General features: G+C 41.7%; 2 protein-coding genes and 1 long non-coding RNA gene across 3 annotated transcripts in view; 1 reads left to right on the top strand and 2 right to left on the bottom strand.

The window, feature by feature from the left end:
* Positions 1-6,275, bottom strand: part of spag9a (sperm associated antigen 9a) — a 35,440-nt gene extending 29,165 nt beyond the window's left edge. The window contains exons 1-3 of the mRNA XM_062533208.1: positions 5,804-6,275; positions 2,766-2,886; positions 16-86 (exon numbers count right to left, since the gene is read on the bottom strand). Of these exons, the coding sequence (XP_062389192.1) occupies positions 16-86; positions 2,766-2,886; positions 5,804-6,103 (492 nt within the window). The 5' untranslated portion in view covers positions 6,104-6,275. The remainder of the gene's footprint in view (positions 1-15; positions 87-2,765; positions 2,887-5,803) is intronic.
* Positions 6,276-7,035: 760 nt separating this feature from the next.
* Positions 7,036-7,945, top strand: LOC134077540 (uncharacterized). The gene is made up of 3 exons (XR_009938694.1): positions 7,036-7,116; positions 7,529-7,621; positions 7,899-7,945. It is a non-coding gene; the product is annotated as an uncharacterized LOC134077540 (long non-coding RNA).
* A 3,475-nt stretch (positions 7,946-11,420) lies between these two features.
* On the bottom strand, positions 11,421-15,569 carry LOC134077542 (ER lumen protein-retaining receptor 2-like). The gene is made up of 5 exons (XM_062533209.1): positions 15,310-15,569; positions 14,139-14,239; positions 13,523-13,681; positions 12,973-13,225; positions 11,421-12,708 (listed from the first exon to the last, which is right to left on the bottom strand). Exons 1-5 carry the CDS (start codon positions 15,398-15,400, stop codon positions 12,674-12,676), a joined length of 639 nt encoding a protein of 212 aa, XP_062389193.1. The 5' UTR covers positions 15,401-15,569; the 3' UTR covers positions 11,421-12,673.
* Between the last annotated feature and the right edge of the window lie 917 nt (positions 15,570-16,486).

Genomic DNA, 16,486 nt, shown 5'->3' on the forward strand with positions numbered 1-16,486 from the left:
CATACTGTACTGTACCTCTGTGTGGCGCTGGTGGAGGGAGTTGAACTCCTTCTTCAACTCGGCTTCACGCTCCTCCAGCCGGCTGACTACAGACAGACAGAGAGAGAGAGAGAGAGAGAGAGAGAGAGAGAGAAGGAAACAGGTTAGCAACTTTTTGGGAAACGGTTTTGGGAAACGCACCCAGCCTCACACAGCGACACACAGCCTCACACCCATATTCAACACAAGCCTGTTCAGCTCTGCATGTAGCAGACACTTTGTTGTGTTATGCGATTCATACATATTCACTTTCACCTTTCTGTGTGCCCCCAAACATGTACAGAAACACTGAAACACACGTGGTGGTAGAACACTGTTTTTTTAAGTAGAAGAAACCAACACACAGCAGTGGTTTTCTACGAGGTGCTAGTCGCAGGATGCGTAGTCGTAGATGAACTGAAGGAGACCGCACACTCTTTTTCCGATGCCAGTAATTTATTAAAACAACATTTCGGCCTGAAGCCTTTTTTAAGTTTTGCCACACAGAACACAGAACATAGAGCATAGTGCCTGCCTATACAGGAGCAGAAGTGTGGAGAGCCATCACAGACCAGCACATTAGCACCCAGTGGCGTGAGGGTGCTGTTTCAGCGTGGGGTGGGGTGGGGTGGAGGGGAACTCAGACTTTAACAGGAGCGAGGCTCTTTTTGATGTGGGCGTCCCGGTAATCTCCTAAATGATTTCAAATGGGCTCGACTCACAGGGCGACAAAAAGACGTAATCCCCGCCATGAGCTGCAGGGTTTAAACTAAGCCCTGTGTAGTGAATGCGGCGCACTGTCAATTTCCCAGCGCCGCCGCCCAACTTAGCTTTTTCATTACTGTAACTTTTTTAGAACAGGATCAGTTCATTTGGCGAAGTATGTCTACATCAGAATTTAGATCTGCTGGCGACTCTCAAGAAAGACAGTACAGACAATGTACTGATAACACAATGTAAACAAACAATATCTATAAAATGCAAATGTGTGTGGCTGTGTCGCTCTTACTCATTTCCAACACGGGTCAGCAAAAAACACGAGGCCCTCAAACTAGACATTCTAATATCCTCAAGCTAGATGTAAAACATAGCATAGTGACATCTATTTTTCTGCAGTTGTACTGGGTTTGTGAATTCAAGGCTGATCTGGGCAGAGCATGGGCCAGCTGTATTAGCTCAGAATAAAGAAAGAGAGGCAGCAAAGGTGCTCCTCTGGTCAGACGCTGGCCAAAGGTCAAAGGCCAAAGGTGCTCCTCTGGTCAGACACTGAGTGGATGTCAGACAGCCAGAGAGAGAGAGAGAGAGACTGGCTTGCTCGGTTAACAGCGGCAGGTCGCAGTTGTTCACAAGACGTGGAATCCTGTCACTCACAACATGGTACTCTGGACTTGCGACAGGAGGTCACTAGACCTACGAGAGGAGGATTTACACCAGAGCTGCAACACCCAAAGTGTTGAAAAGTTGGCATGTGCACGGCCAAATGCTCATTACTATGTTATATACAACCATAGTAGTATGATGTACAGTATTAGTTCTGCCACTTTATCTCCATTCATCCAGCAGATCCCCTTACGGCTTACGCTAATGAGGCATCATCAATTCTATGAAAGAAAAAAAACTATTTTCATGCTAATGTACAGTACTCTGTAGATCCTCAGCGCTTAAGAGGGTCAGGGGAATAGAGAGGCACGTGGACTGGCACAAGAGCATAATAAGACACAATGGCAAAGATGACCAGTAGGCAGCCACACAGGCCTCCTTGGGGCTCAGCCTGAGGAGGGAGCATTTTAATATGGGAATTAATTTCTCTCAGTATCTCTTGCATCACCCTTCATGACTCAGTCCTTTTCTGTCATATATGCACTTTCAGAATTGGTAAGACCAATGTTTTCCTTTAATGGACAAACACTAAAGCGAACTGAGGTAGGTAGCATTTGGACAACTAAATAAAAGACACCGAGTGGTGATTTCTGGTGTGATGATGATGGAGTCCAGCTCTGTTGGGCACACGGTGAAGCAGGAGCGACAATCCTGCAGACAGCACCAACCCCAAACCTGACACCAGACAAGACAAGATGAGACGTATCTCTGGCTACAGGCCCAATGTCCAGCGTTTAGTCATCTCCGCTGCGGCCCTGCCTGGAGCCCAAGTCCAATCTAGTGGGCGGGTCAACGCCGGGGTGATGATTTGTGATGCGTCAGCGGACTCTGATCCCAACACACTTGGCCGTGAGCTGCGGAAGAACAGTCATCAATCTTTCCCCACAACGGGACAACAGAAGGGTGTGTGTGTGTGTGTGTGTGTGTGTGTGTGTGGTGTGTGGTGTGTGGTTGTGTGGGTGTGTGTGGTGACGTATCACTGAGTCTCTCGTGGACTTGAGTCTGCTCGTGGACTGCAAATGGAGGAGTTTAACAATTAGGTCATGACCACTGCGCCGTGACTTCGAAAGTGCACCGCGATTCCCAACACCACCGTGAAATCCGCAAATGGGACAGACCGTATCTTCGCCACTCTGAGAGGATAAATGCAACGCTGATCCAGTAATCCAATTAAGATCACCCTCAGCATGTCAAAAAACACAGCAAATGGGGAAGACGAGCTGCCGATACAGTATGTTGCTCGCAATCACATGGGTGGAATATAACCCAAATGTAGGACAATGGGCTCAGAAATGAGAGGAAATAATGAAGAAGATGAAAGAAGGAAGGGAGAAAAAACGAGTGGAGAGATGGAAGGTTGCTCTTACTCTGGTCGACATAGTTCTTGATCTTCAGCTCCAGCTGGCGAGACTGCAGTCCCATCCTCTCCGCATTCTTCTGAAGGTCCTTCTTCTCTTGCTCCTGGCTGTCTTCAAACTCGATGAACTTCTGCTCAGACAAGAACAGAGGAAAGGAGAGAGAGAGAGAGAGAGAGAGAGAGAGGGGACGAGCGGATATGAAAGCCTGGTTAGTCTAGTGTAAAAACCGTCATAAACATCATAAACATGTGGTGATATAAATACATACTACACTGATATAGAGCTGCGTCTGCTATAATGAGATTAGCATGGCATGTGATTGTGCTATAATATGGTTATAGCGTGTGTCATGATCATTAAAGAGTAAAAAGAGTCTAAAACAGCATAATTCATGTGCACAATAGGCGAAGGAACTGACAATTTCACTGAATGGAATTCTTCACATTAGTAATCATATGCATGTGACAAATAAACATCCTTGTATCCTTGTATTCCGCATGATACATTATTACCACATGTGTACACATCTGGAAAATACTGTCGAGACCATAGTTAGCAAGTGATGCATCCACCTATCAAAATGTTCCTGTCACACTACTCTAGAAAGGAAGGAAACCAGTGGCAGAAAGAAATGTGTCACACAACACAGAGATGTCTGGAAAAAGCTTGTGATGCAGCAGATAAAAACTGTGGACTGCTTTTTTTTGTTTGCCAGAGGAATTCCGGGACACCTCCCACCACCGCTGTGCATCCTGCACAGATGCAACATCCTGTCCAAATAACTAGCCCACAATGCATTGCTTCCCGCCAATCTTCACCCGGCCTCCAGGAATGGAAAAAAATTAGATCTCCAGAAAAAAAAGACTCCTTTATTCTACTGAGACTGACAGGGATAGGCCAGCCTAATTATGGCAATACAATGTGTGCCATTTTCAACACACAGTAGGCTATAATAATACCACATTTGAATTAACACGAAGTGCTGCCACATGTTAAACGCAAAGTTATCAAATGAATTGAACACTGAAGTGTTAAATTAACTGGTGTCATTAAATCGACAATCAATCCACTTTCCAGTTTGAGTTTCACACAAGTCAGCTCACATTCAATATTCACCAAATAGCAGGGCAGATTAAAAGACTTAGTTCTTAGATGAAAACTATGGGTATCACTGGCTATAAAATCAATACAGTGTAATGTGAGCAGATGCTTCAAATGCCACACTCTCAAAGCAGTGGGACGTTCTTTTTTTTTGTTTTTGTTTTAAGAAACCCCCCGTAAAAGACTGCCTGCCTGATAAACACCCACAGGCGCAGGAAGCACTCCTCTCTGGCCGTCACAACAAAGGATCATATGACCTGGAAGTAACGGCAGCATCCCTGCCTACTAGCGCTATAACCCCCCTCCAGGCTGGAGAGGAGCCGGCAGGAGATCCGAGGGAGGCTGGGTTCCTCCAGGGGACTCCTAAAGGTGCTGGGTGGGGGATGTGTGGGTTCGGAGTTTGTGAGGGGGAATCAGTGTCACTCTCACTCCTAGTCAGGGGTGCTGCCTGGACCAGTGAAGTGGCCACTGCCAAGCACCACAGCAGTTACTTCAGTGCCCGAGGTATGAGAAGAGGACAACAGAAGCTACATGTCACTGTGTGTTTGTGTTCGGGGGCAAAAATAATCAAATAATGTTGGGACCCACAAATAGGTCAGAGAGGACGGAACACTGCAAGCAGTGGAAGCCACACTGTGGGGATGTGGTCCCACTTTTGAAGTGTCTGTAAAGGCATCTAGACAATAAGAGCTAGTCAGAAGGCACGCTCAGTTTCAAGGCAGGACCCTTTTTGACCTGTCGTGACAAACAACGGTGAACGGAGAGACTCATAAGCTTTTATTCTCTCCTGGAATAACAAGTGGCTACACTTAAATGAGGATGCAAGGGGCTGCAAAACAGCCAGTGTTGTTTGCTAAGCTTTCACAACAGCAACTTATCATGTTTTCTACAGTATGAAATCCATGATATTCACAGACAATGTCCTCCTCTTGACAGGAGAGAACATGCTGAGTCATTCACTAGCTCAGGATCATCTAGAATGCTGTGTCATGTTCTCAACACCAGCCGATTCACATCCATTCAACATGAAACTGATCATGTGGGGGGCATTTGTAACATGGAAACTGGTGTAGGGGAGTCAGCTGCTTTGCTTTGGCTTTCAGCACTGTGACATGGGCATTTTAACAATAGCCTACCTAAGGACCCTGAAAGAACAGAAAACAGAAATAACGGTTGTAAGGTAAATGTCAGAGCAGCCCATTACTGAAACTATTATAACATTTATTGTAGTGCTATGGGGACATGTTTGTTATTTCTTCATCGGAGAAAAGGTAAACATATGGTTGGGCCCCATTTCAAGTGAAGCTCGTTCATTAGCATATGGAAAGGCTGACAACAAAAACAGCATGGTCTATAGGCGAGGCTACTACTACAATTTTCATTGCACCCTGGGCAGAGTGGGGCACATTAAAGTCTTCTGGATTAGAATCAGTTTGACCGTTTTAATGGCTTAGTCTGAGAGCGAGTTTAGTGTACACATGCCCGCTCGTTAAATCTATCCCCTCCAAAGAGCATGGATAGTCTAGTAGCATCACTTTCACCCGTGTAGGCTACGTCTACGGCCTGGCTGATGATGTGGCTGACACTATATCCGTGGGTCCTCCTGAAACCCGTTATGAGCACACCGTGGTCCCTCACAGACAGCTATTAATCGGCAGGTATCACCGCTCTGGCATAAAATGCTATTCCAAAACCAAAGAAGCGAAGCATGAAACCCATACTCTACTGTAAACAATTATTACATAACGCTATTAGCCACAGAGGTCTTCTGTAGCTGGTGCCTTTTTTGGAGAGGACAAGCAGCACACGTGCAAGAGCGAGTCAGGTGCAAACAATGATGGCTAGGTTTCAGTGATGGAGAGCATCACTGCCTTCACATCAAACCTGCTCTCTCACATCAATCGCCCTATTCACCCTGTCCGTTCTCCCAAGACCCACAGACTCACCTCCTCGGCATGCTTCCTTAGTGCTTTCTCCCGCTCGTACTGGGTGATGAGCTGTTCGTTGTCCTCCTTCAGCAGTTCGATCTCGACTTCGTGCTCCTGATTCTCAGCGAAAACGGAATCCAAATTCTCCAGCACCGCGACTACAAGCGGCATAAGTTCTTTCACAACGTCTTCGTCGTATTTCCCTATAAGCCTTTCAAATTCACGGTAAATGGAGCTGGCCAGGCCCGAGACCCTTTCCGACATCATAGCCGTTGTCCCCGGGTCGTCCTGGTACACAACTCCGTCCTCCAACTCCATTTTCTTCCCTTTCTATGGCAAATATGTCCCGTATTGAATCCCCACGCTCCTCCACCAATACGGCTGGTACTGTAAAGGTGGGCGCGACAATATTCCCTTATTTTTCTCCAAATTCACCAGCTATAGCCTTGCTACATACAGTCCCTCCCGGGAAGTGGCTGATGGAGCCTATTACGTGGAATATTTTCTCGTAGTCTCTCCCATAGACCCACAACAGCTGAGTTGTTGTCCAGACAATCACGTGATGACGTCATATTCTTAAAGAGAATGTGCTTTATTTGTCTTTTTCAGATTTTCGTGTACATTTGATAAGATGTTACAAAATATGTGCCACTTTTATTTAATATCGGTTGTGTTGGCATGACTGTATTTCTTCCCAAAGCCCTTCTGTCAGTTTTAGAACTGAAAGCAACATTTTCTTCTAAAGAACAGACTTGCCTAATTGTAGATAACACATAGGCTAGACAAGACATAATTTTAACTGTTTGCAAATCAAATCAAATAGAACAGCCTGTGCACCTGCTTGTAATAACTAGTGTATTAAGCCTTAGTGCCTGTAAAGACTCGGTTTGATGCCCACCACTTAGGCTATAGCTGCACAGGACCCCACCATAAAAGTCGAGAACTTTGAATGTCTTTCACTTTACATAAAAGTGAATCATTGCTCAACACAGCCAAGAGAACTTGACACATTTGACAGCTTTGATACAGAGAATAAGATAAAAATGGTCTTGAATAGTGTATTGCGCAGGTTTTCATTCACCAAAATAATGCAGACCAAAGATGATGATTTGTGTTCTATTGCTTCATAAATAAATTAACAGAACCCCATCATAAATAGGTATTTTCTTTTTTCATTTCTAGGCCTCGTTGACAAGTCACGTCACATGATCTTTGTAAACTCGCGGTACTTCATTTCTAGGTCAACCATCCCCACACTTCCTAGTTTGCGGTGGATGTGGGAAGTTCACATCTGTAAGCATCTGAAACTTCACGGAGAAAGCTAATTCATGGTTAGTAGACAAATCGAATCACATATTGACTCATTGGACAACGATAGATTGATTTCATGAATGACAGCGCTCTGCTTTGAAAGATGTGCACTGTCCTTCAAAAAATGAGCTAGTGGTGGTTGCCAGGCTAAGCTTTTTGAATGTGCAACTTCCTAGCCTGAAGTTCTGTCTGATTTTACTTTTTCTAGTGGGCAAGTAGGCCTAGCCTAGACTGGGTCGTATAATCTTGGCCACTGATAAACTTTGTGGTAGACTTGGACAGGCGCAACTCAGTCATTGACAGCAGTTAAGCTGGACGCACCTTCAAGTGTTGGTTAGTGGTAATGGACGATACTAAAGATTAGACAGAATTAAGTACAGTCTTGACAATTGCAACTCTTCCCCCCCCCCCCCCCCCCCCCCTTTGCCTCAGAGTATGCTGTATGATAATGAACCCTTCCCCCCTCAAGATGAAACGTCGGAGAGGTTGAGCACCTTGATGGATAAAATGCACATCGATCCCAAGGTATGAAGAAGTGTTAATATCACAATTAAAAAAAAAAAAAAAAACATCCTGTGTGAACAGTCAACGTTCGTTTATCCTAAATGACAAAACAAGAATGATTAGTTCATGATGGCATCACTTCTCTCTTGTGAGGAGCCAGTCCATTTACTTCAACCTCTGTTTCAGTCACAACAAAAATATCCTGAATTGTGTATAACTATCATGCATATTAATGCTGGTGTATTTGTGTGTCTTAGAAGAGTGTAAGTAAGAGATGACATGTTCTTTTCACTTATAGATTGAAGAGTTTATGAACTCTTCAGTGGGACGATACCTGAGTGACCACCCATTCATTGCACTGACCTTACTGGTGTTTGCACTAATGGCCACAGTTCCTGTAGGACTTTTTCTTGGCTTCAGTCTTGTGACACTTGCTGCGACTTCATTGTCTATTATCTTTGTGGAGGGTAAGTCAGACTCTTAATACAGATGACCGTTATGGATGTATTTCACTGTAAATACATTCAAGTTTAAGTCAAGTAGATCTCGTAAGTTTTTTCAACTGACTTCTCCACTATGGTTACCCTGGCCATGACCATACTCCATGTACTTAGAACGGGTAAACCCAGATGAACCTGTTAGCAAATTAGTTTGCTTTGCAGGTCCATCTGGAATGGATCCCATTGATGTCCGTTTCTGAATTATAAAAATTGGTATTGAGTAAACAACTGCATTTAAAACCTTTGTTTACAAGTTATGTGTGCTGCACTTATGAAATCTTTTGGTAAGAGTTGCTCAGAATGACTTGTACTTTACCCATATGGAAAAGATATAGAAAAAACTTATATGCAAGCAATGTGTTTTATATACAAAACTTGTATGATTTACTCTTGAAAGTGGCCCCTTTCTCGTTTTCCTCATACAACGTCATATATAGTCCTTACAGGTTACAATGTTTTATATGTTTCAGGTTACACAGATTTAGCAAGGATCTTATAATGGTTTCACTGGCATATAAAAATCTATCAGGTTGCTGGCATATACATTTTTTCTATATCTTTTCCATATGGGTAAACAACTGGCCACTCTGAACCTTTTGCTTAGGTGCAGTGCAGTGGTTCTCAAAGTGTGGGGCGGACCCCACTAGTGATGAATAGAGACATGACAGGTGGGGTGTGATGAACAGGAGAGGATTTTTTTTTCAGGTGTCTATCTTTAATAATACCTTTCTTTTTTGACAAGGAAGATTCAAAACAAAATAGCCACACACAAACATAGGAGTCATAACCAGACCGACATAATGAATTAAGATAACATCGGACCGAGACATGGAACCAACATGTGGGAACAATATTTGAACATTACATTTGGCCGAGTTGATGGAGTCAGGAGATGGAAAAAGTTTGAGAACCACTGTACTAGTGTAGTGTGTTACAACATACATACAACACACATTTCCTAAATTAAATTGGTGCAACTAGCATTACCAGAAACAGATAAGAACTATTGAAACAGTCATAGTCAATTATTTCACTGATATGACAGAGGATCATGGGCATCCAGATAACATTCAAAACAAAGAGTTATTCTTTAAACTATTTATTTGTTGGTCTTTTTTATTTTCAAGGATTCAATTGTGTAAATTATCTTTTTGAGTTAGTGAGACTGTTCAGGTTTACATTGAACTGAAGTGTATTCAAAATGTGTGCAACCATACACAGTGGCCTTACTAACTGCTGTTGGTCAGTTTGACCTGAAGTATGTTGTGCATAAACTGTAAGATACAGATTTACTTATTTATCTGAAATGGGGACACGGTGTGGATCTGACAAATATTTAGTGCAGCAAGCATCACCACTGAAGAGATAATTGTTTCTAATGATTTAATAAGAGATCATTGGTTATCAGAAAGAAGGACATTGTCATTTGTGCTCTTGACCAGATTAGACATTAACACAATCTTTGGGCCTCCGTCTATAAGCTTTCCTAGCTTCCTTGGGGGACCCATTCACTCTACCCGTTTCATATTGTACCCCTACTGTATTATTTGTTTGAAGTGGTATTGTGAATAAACTAAACTAAACAAACAATAACGTTTTGACATAAAAACTTCAATCCTATGTTGTTTTGTTACAGTTTTCCTGCTGGCTGTGGGAGGCGCAACTTTACTATGTGCTCTAGGTTGCCTTGCCATTTTTGCAGTGTTTGTCTCGTCCTTCCTTACTGCCTGCTACATTACTGTCTCCTGCATACACAAGATGTATTACAGCAAACGGTACTTGGATTTTCAAAAAGTGTAGTGGCCCTTTTCCCCTAACAGATATTGATTAGAGATACCATTGTACTTCATGTGTTTAACTAGGAAACTGACATATTGGGTTTGAACTGAAGTTCTGAATATGGTGTAAAAACATTTATTTTAAACAATTAGTTGTTTGATAGATGTAATGTTGTTATTCATATTTCAATTATATGTATTATACATGGCTATTTATTCATTTAGTCACACTAACATCTTTTTGTACATGTTTCATGATTTGTGACATGTTTGTTCTTTTGTTTTCTAAGCCCATCTGAAAAGAAGAGGGGATTCTCAAGGCCAAAAATAGACTGAGACAGAGAACCTTCAAATAAGATGTTTACCCACAACTCTACAAACAGGCACTGCTAAATGATTTAATTTACATTTAGATGACATGTCTGTTCAAAATGACCTATGGTACAGGTAAGGTGTCAGTTTTATCTCTGTGGAGAAGTCATGGATTTATGGTCATCTTGCTCAACCAGTTGAGCTGCTGAAAAACACCTGTGCTTCAGCCACTTCTCAGGTTTTTTTACTGTAATCTCATAGCAGTCAAAACCATTGAATGTAAAAATGTGAATGTTTGTGTTTCTTCAGTTGATTATTTGGTGGCATTTAAAGTACTGTTTCGATATTTTCTTTTATGTACACAATTCAACATTGTTGTTGTTTTGTTTCCCCTGTTTATGTTTCCTATAAGGTCAACATTTTGTGTCATTACTTTATCGTGTCAACTGATTTTTATTGGTTATTATTTAGAGAATCTAAAATGAAATTTGATAAAAGACAACACTATATCAACATTATGTTAATCGCAAAAGCATCTTCTAAACTAACATGCTGTATAGAAGAGCATTCCACATCATTATTCCATGGGGATTCACTGTGCCTTTTTGAGGTTCAACATGCCGATATTGCTCAGAGGTCAGCATGTTTTACTTCTGAAAATAGAAATGTGTAGATCCTCAGTTTTTGCCAAAAAATGCTGTGTAAGGTTTAGATGTGCCAAGCTCACTGTTACCTGTGATCGATCATGCCTGTAACATGAAGCACCCAATAACATGATGTTGATCAGACTATTATCAGTAATATGCTACATGTCTAAGCATTTATGTTATATCTCTGCTTTATGTTTCCAATGCTGCTTTGCACTGTTGACCACTTTAGGATGGCATTATTGAGACAACATTGTCCCAAGTGAAAAATATGCTGCACCTTAAATGACACTACTTCAAAAAAAAAAAAAAGCATCTGAATTCAGTAAATAAAGTCCAAGCTGCAGCTAAGGGATGCAGATGAACACATCCTAAATTATCCTTATACTGAAAAATGTTACCATGTTATCTCAGGGCAATTGCCCAGTCTGCACTTTGCAAGGCCTTGTCAAAAGCTGTTTACTGTGTTTAGATTTACTGTTATACTTCTTGTTGTGATCATGTAACGGACACTGTATATTTTGTTACACTCCTGAATCTGAAAGAACCTTTTAATAAAATCATCCCATTTGTAAAACAAATGTTGAGGCGGTGTTCAAAAAAGATCTTTATTGGAGCTGATACCATGTAGCAATACAAAAAGGGGGGGGGGGGGAAATCTCTAGGAAGGAATGACCAAAATGGGGAGGACAAGGAAGAATGTTCTACTGGAAGAAGGCCAGAGATAGATAAACCTTGACAATCGCCATATTCACCCATGCCACACACTCTCCTTTAGAAAGCTTCACAAATCAGATCAACAAGGAACTCTGCAATGTGCGCACTGTATACAATTAAACAGTGTCTTCAAAGATAAATTACTGCATCTATATTATAACATTACAAAGAGAAACATCTGGCTGGCACCTGTTCAATGGTAGTGTTATTCGCAGCCATACAATATTATATATCTTTAGTATGAATTACATCTACAACATCCTTAATTGGGGAAAACATATCGCTATATGGAGACCATATACAATTAGTATAATCCACCAAGGTTCAGTGCGAGAGAGGGCTGTGGCAGGGTGTTCTGATAGATATAAAAAGATGTGCCAAGGAACATCAAATTAATGACAATGTTTTGCAAGGTTTTTGATCCATACCCATTACAGTCAGCCACAGCTTTAGTGGCTCATTATAAGGTTGATCCAACATTAGGATTGCAATTGAGACAGCCTGGAAACTATGTCTCTGATACTCAAAAGGAGGTTTGTACAAAATTTGCTACTGTTCAATTACTTTGAATTTGGGTATGAACCACTTTTAAGCCAATGAAAAAAAAAGCATAGATTCTACATAAACAGAGAGGTACAGCATAGCTCATCATTTAACTTTGTATCAAGGCATGAATTTGGTCGTTATATTAAATTGGGTGAAATATTGCTTATACCAGGATTAGGGGGTGGGGGATTGTAAATATGTCCTGTAGAATAGTTTGACACAGAACATCACATTTTATTTCATGTGTATTTATGCCTATGGATTTGTGCATTGTAATAAAGCATACAGTTTATACCATGTCAGCCCCTTTGTGATGCTAAAGCATGAAGACACCTCACACATACAAAAGTTTTTGTCCTTTGGAGTTTAGGCAAGATGCCAAAAACAGACATCCAGACGCTCCACAGACCAGAGAGAATCCTTGCTTGTGTTCCGGAACGTTTTGGCAGAACTCGCAGATACTCACAATAAAGCTTGTGGTGTTTCCTTTGTGTGCTCTGTCCCTGTGCATCTCACGTTAGCTCCAAACAAACAATCAGTCTAGTAAGAGTATGATTCTCCAACTCTTGGCACTTACGCTGGGAGGCTCAATTTCTTTCCTTTCAGCACTGTGAACAGAGGATGCACCAAAGATGTAAATACAACTACGTTCACATTTGAGGACAAGAATTGGATTTGCAAGGGAAACCACTAATAAATTAATCAATCTTGAGAATATATTTTCTACCTGTCACACACTGTAACTACATGCTTATTTATCATTTATAAGTACACAAATAATACATTTATACATTAGCATCTAATTGCCAATCAAGAGCTTTTATCGTCCTTTCATCTTGTTTCCCTGACATGGCTGACCTGTCAGAACTCACCTTTGGTAATGTACAAGTAGAAGAAGTCACAGTACAGGATGGTTTGAACGATGCCAGCCACGATGGCAATCATGTCAAAGAAGCCCTCGGAGTAGAAACGCCAGATCCAGTTGAAGAGATAGAGGGTTCGGTACAAGCCCAGGAAGAACAGATAATGGGTAGTGATGGTCTCGGCCTCACCAGTCTTGCTGATCATAAACAGCTGGGGAAGGATGGCTACAGACTCCAGGTATATGGAGAAGGTCCATAGGATCTGTACGGCAAAAGTAGAGAGAGAGAGAGAGAGAGAGAGAGAGAGAGAGAGAGAGAGAGAAAAAAGAAATTCAAATCAATGCATATATTCAGGGTCAGTGGCGTGCTCAGTCCTCTTTGTTCATTAGTGATGAATTGATTATTGTTGGGTGGTCTCTTTGGTCCAAGGTAAATAGTTTGGGTGAGAAGAAAGAGAAATAATTCTCTACATTGGTCGTAGATAATTATTTCTCTTTCCTTAAACAATTATCATTTAAGAAATGTTGATTAAAGAAAACATTAAAGAAATGAGCCTTACCTCCAGGGGAGAGAAATCATGGTTGACTAAGAAAGACAGACCACCGACGGGAACCAACAGGAACTCCACTCTAAAGCTGTCATGGTTTCCATCATAGGTTGCCTTGAACTTCATGTAAATCAGGTACAGAGTGGCATATGAAGCGCCAATGTAGATCACCTGTAGCAGAACAAGGAGAGGGGGAGAGTTATTGTCAATAGTTGGGGCCTATATTTGAAAACACCCTGTCCAGCCTTTAAAAGGTGCCTTTTGGGTATTACACTATTTCAAGGCCACAACATTTTCTTTCATAATCAGCAACCATCTCGATCTCTGTAGACCAGGACATGGAAATAAAGTAGGGGTGGCAGGCAGCCTGTCCCTCAAACGAAAACATCCGTGGAATTTCTCTGTGGTTACTGAATGTAGGAGTGAGTGAGTGACTTCTTTGGTGTCTCTCGTTTGGTCCTTGATTAAAATGCAGCGTATGTTTTTGCACAAAATTGCTAGTAAATTGAAATATAAACACAAACAAACACAAAATCCTACGCAAATCACTGACTACTCCTTTACCAGCTTATTTCGTCTTAATTCTGCGACATCACTTGTGAGGTCATTTCCATATTGAATGCCTCACCTTCATGGTCGTGTTGTAGAGGGAGATGAAGGAGGTGAGCAGGTCCAGGTAGCGTGTGGTGAACACTGTTGCAAAAAGAATCTGGCTCTTTCCAGAGATCCCTTAAAAAGAAACATTTTATTAGTGCATGGATAATACATACCCACCCACCCACACACTAAAATGAGGGTGTATTTCTTAACACAATCAGACACAAAAAAGAGTTGGTGTCGGACACATTTCAATATAACTTAATGAAGACATAAGCATAGGGGACAGTTTAAGGTCAGTATATTAGAAACCATCATTATATCACTCCTGCTAGCATAAAAACCATACAATGGCGCGGCAATGATTTACTCTGCTTGTTAAAACGTCATGGGAATTAAGATATTACGGAATGAAGAAATTAGTTAATAATGCATGCCGGTTGCAGCAGTAAAATGCTCGGTAAGAGTAGTGGTCCTGATGCAAGCAAGTCAGGGGTGGAGTGGGGGCTTTCTAAAATGAGTTATCGCCAACTCAGCACACTCCTACGGCTTGCATGTGAACGTTGACAAATTAGTCACTTCACGGCTAACTATGCCACGTCAGAATCCCATCAGACCTAACTATTCAAACACGGTGATTTCACATTGATTTTTTCTGTTAAATAGTCATCAATAGTAGGCCAAAAAATAATGTGAGGGTCGATTTATGTCTGTAGAAATTACCGGAGGAGGTTGCCAACGTTCCAAATAACACCTGACAACTTCGCTAGCCTACAAAGCCTAGCGTCCTAATATCAGTTACAGACAGACAACATTAGCTTACTTGCTAAGCAATGTCTTATTTTAGAGGACAGCAGCTGAGGTGTTGCACCCCTTCCCTACTAGTGTCAATACTGTCCACATTAAAAGTTGAGGATTATTTGTGTGAGGGGACAGGGTACGTGATTTATTACTTTCAACCATCGGATTTCTGTGGCTTCCTAGCTAACTAACTACCTAGCAGGCTATGCTAGTTTGCTAACAAGGCCTCGATTAGCAAGAACACCTTGCGTTACAGCAAGTCAGTTTACAACTAACTGTTACAACAGATGCGTGTATTGTTTGGTTAATTGGTTACATATAGGATAAACAGCCTAATATCTAAATGCATTATTATGATGGATCATAGTAAAGTAACAGGTTATATTAACGTAAAGACTTACCGGCGCAAGACCTGCTTTTCCATATCTTGAGCAGCAGAATAATGATAGCTGCAAGATGAGAAAGATCCCCTGTAAGTCTGAAGACGTTCATCTTTACCTCGTTAGTCCTGCAGAAATTACTGTTGCCTGCTTATTTGCGCTCTACAAAGAACCCTGTTCCTCTAAACTTCTCACTTGTTTGCCTTAATTCAAAGGAATATGGCGAAGTCAGAGCGACGTGGCCTGGGGGACGTGGCCAAAAGTTAAATTACAGTGCAAGCCGGGAAAAGATGGGATACACCGTGAGAGTTTGCCGTTCGAACCGCCCACCATAGGTCTTTTGAGGTGAAGTTTCACGTTGCTTTGTCGCATTAAGCGTCTACTGTAATCTAATGACACTGACACATAAAACACAAGATACAAACAGGAATATAATATTCTTGTATTATTCCCTACGTATGTGGCCCGACAACTTGGTTTCAGTCCCTGGCAGTCCAAGGATGCTCCTAATGTATTTCCTACCAGCAGATGGCATCATTGGGCAGTGCGGGTTAGCGCATTACTTGGCATATGACACTGAGAAACAAAATACTGGTATTGGGAATCATCAATGCGCAAAATTGTAGGGAACAACAAAACCTGTATCACAAAACAGCTGGTATATCTCAGTTAATCCACGGAAATAGGCTAGCTCTTTTATTTGCATTTAGATTGCTGTGAGAATGTGTGACAATACGGCTACCTTGAGGTGAAATTGCACCCACCAAATTGAGCAGGGATGTAGCCTACTGTTTGACTTGTATCCACCCGTGGCCACAATAACGGCAGTAGCTACTTTGCGTCTTGTTAATGAGCGAGATATGTGTACGATCAGGTGTGACACCTACAGAATTCCTAGATCGACGCAGTCTGCCCTGTTTCTGGGTGATCTACACATACGCTATTATCGTGACTACTTGAATAAATTGGAAGTCTACAAATTAGAATAAAAAAACAAGCCGACTTTACAGGGTAATCACTTTAATTCACTGAGCCATCACACTGCCCCCACAATAATATTTTTGCCATATGGCAAAAATAGACTAAATACCGAGTCAAGTTAATTACGTTGGGTTGTCAGATCGTCTCTTGTCTAGTCCATCGAAAGAAAAGTGAAAGAACACCGCATGTGCCTATATTTCTATCCAACCAAAGTCTT

Source organism: Sardina pilchardus, chromosome 3 (assembly GCF_963854185.1).
Source record: "Sardina pilchardus chromosome 3, fSarPil1.1, whole genome shotgun sequence".
NCBI lineage: Eukaryota > Metazoa > Chordata > Actinopteri > Clupeiformes > Clupeidae > Sardina > Sardina pilchardus.

Bases quoted from the DNA above. Each gene is read 5' to 3' on its own strand.
- LOC134077542 (XM_062533209.1), bottom strand. From the start codon at position 15,400: ATGAACGTCTTCAGACTTACAGGGGATCTTTCTCATCTTGCAGCTATC. The intron at 13,682-14,138 runs GTGAGGCATTCA...GTTCTGCTACAG, and splicing joins TCTACAACACGACCATGAAG to GTGATCTACATTGGCGCTTC. The intron at 12,709-12,972 runs GTGAGTTCTGAC...CTCTGTTCACAG, and splicing joins CTACTTGTACATTACCAAAG to TGCTGAAAGGAAAGAAATTG.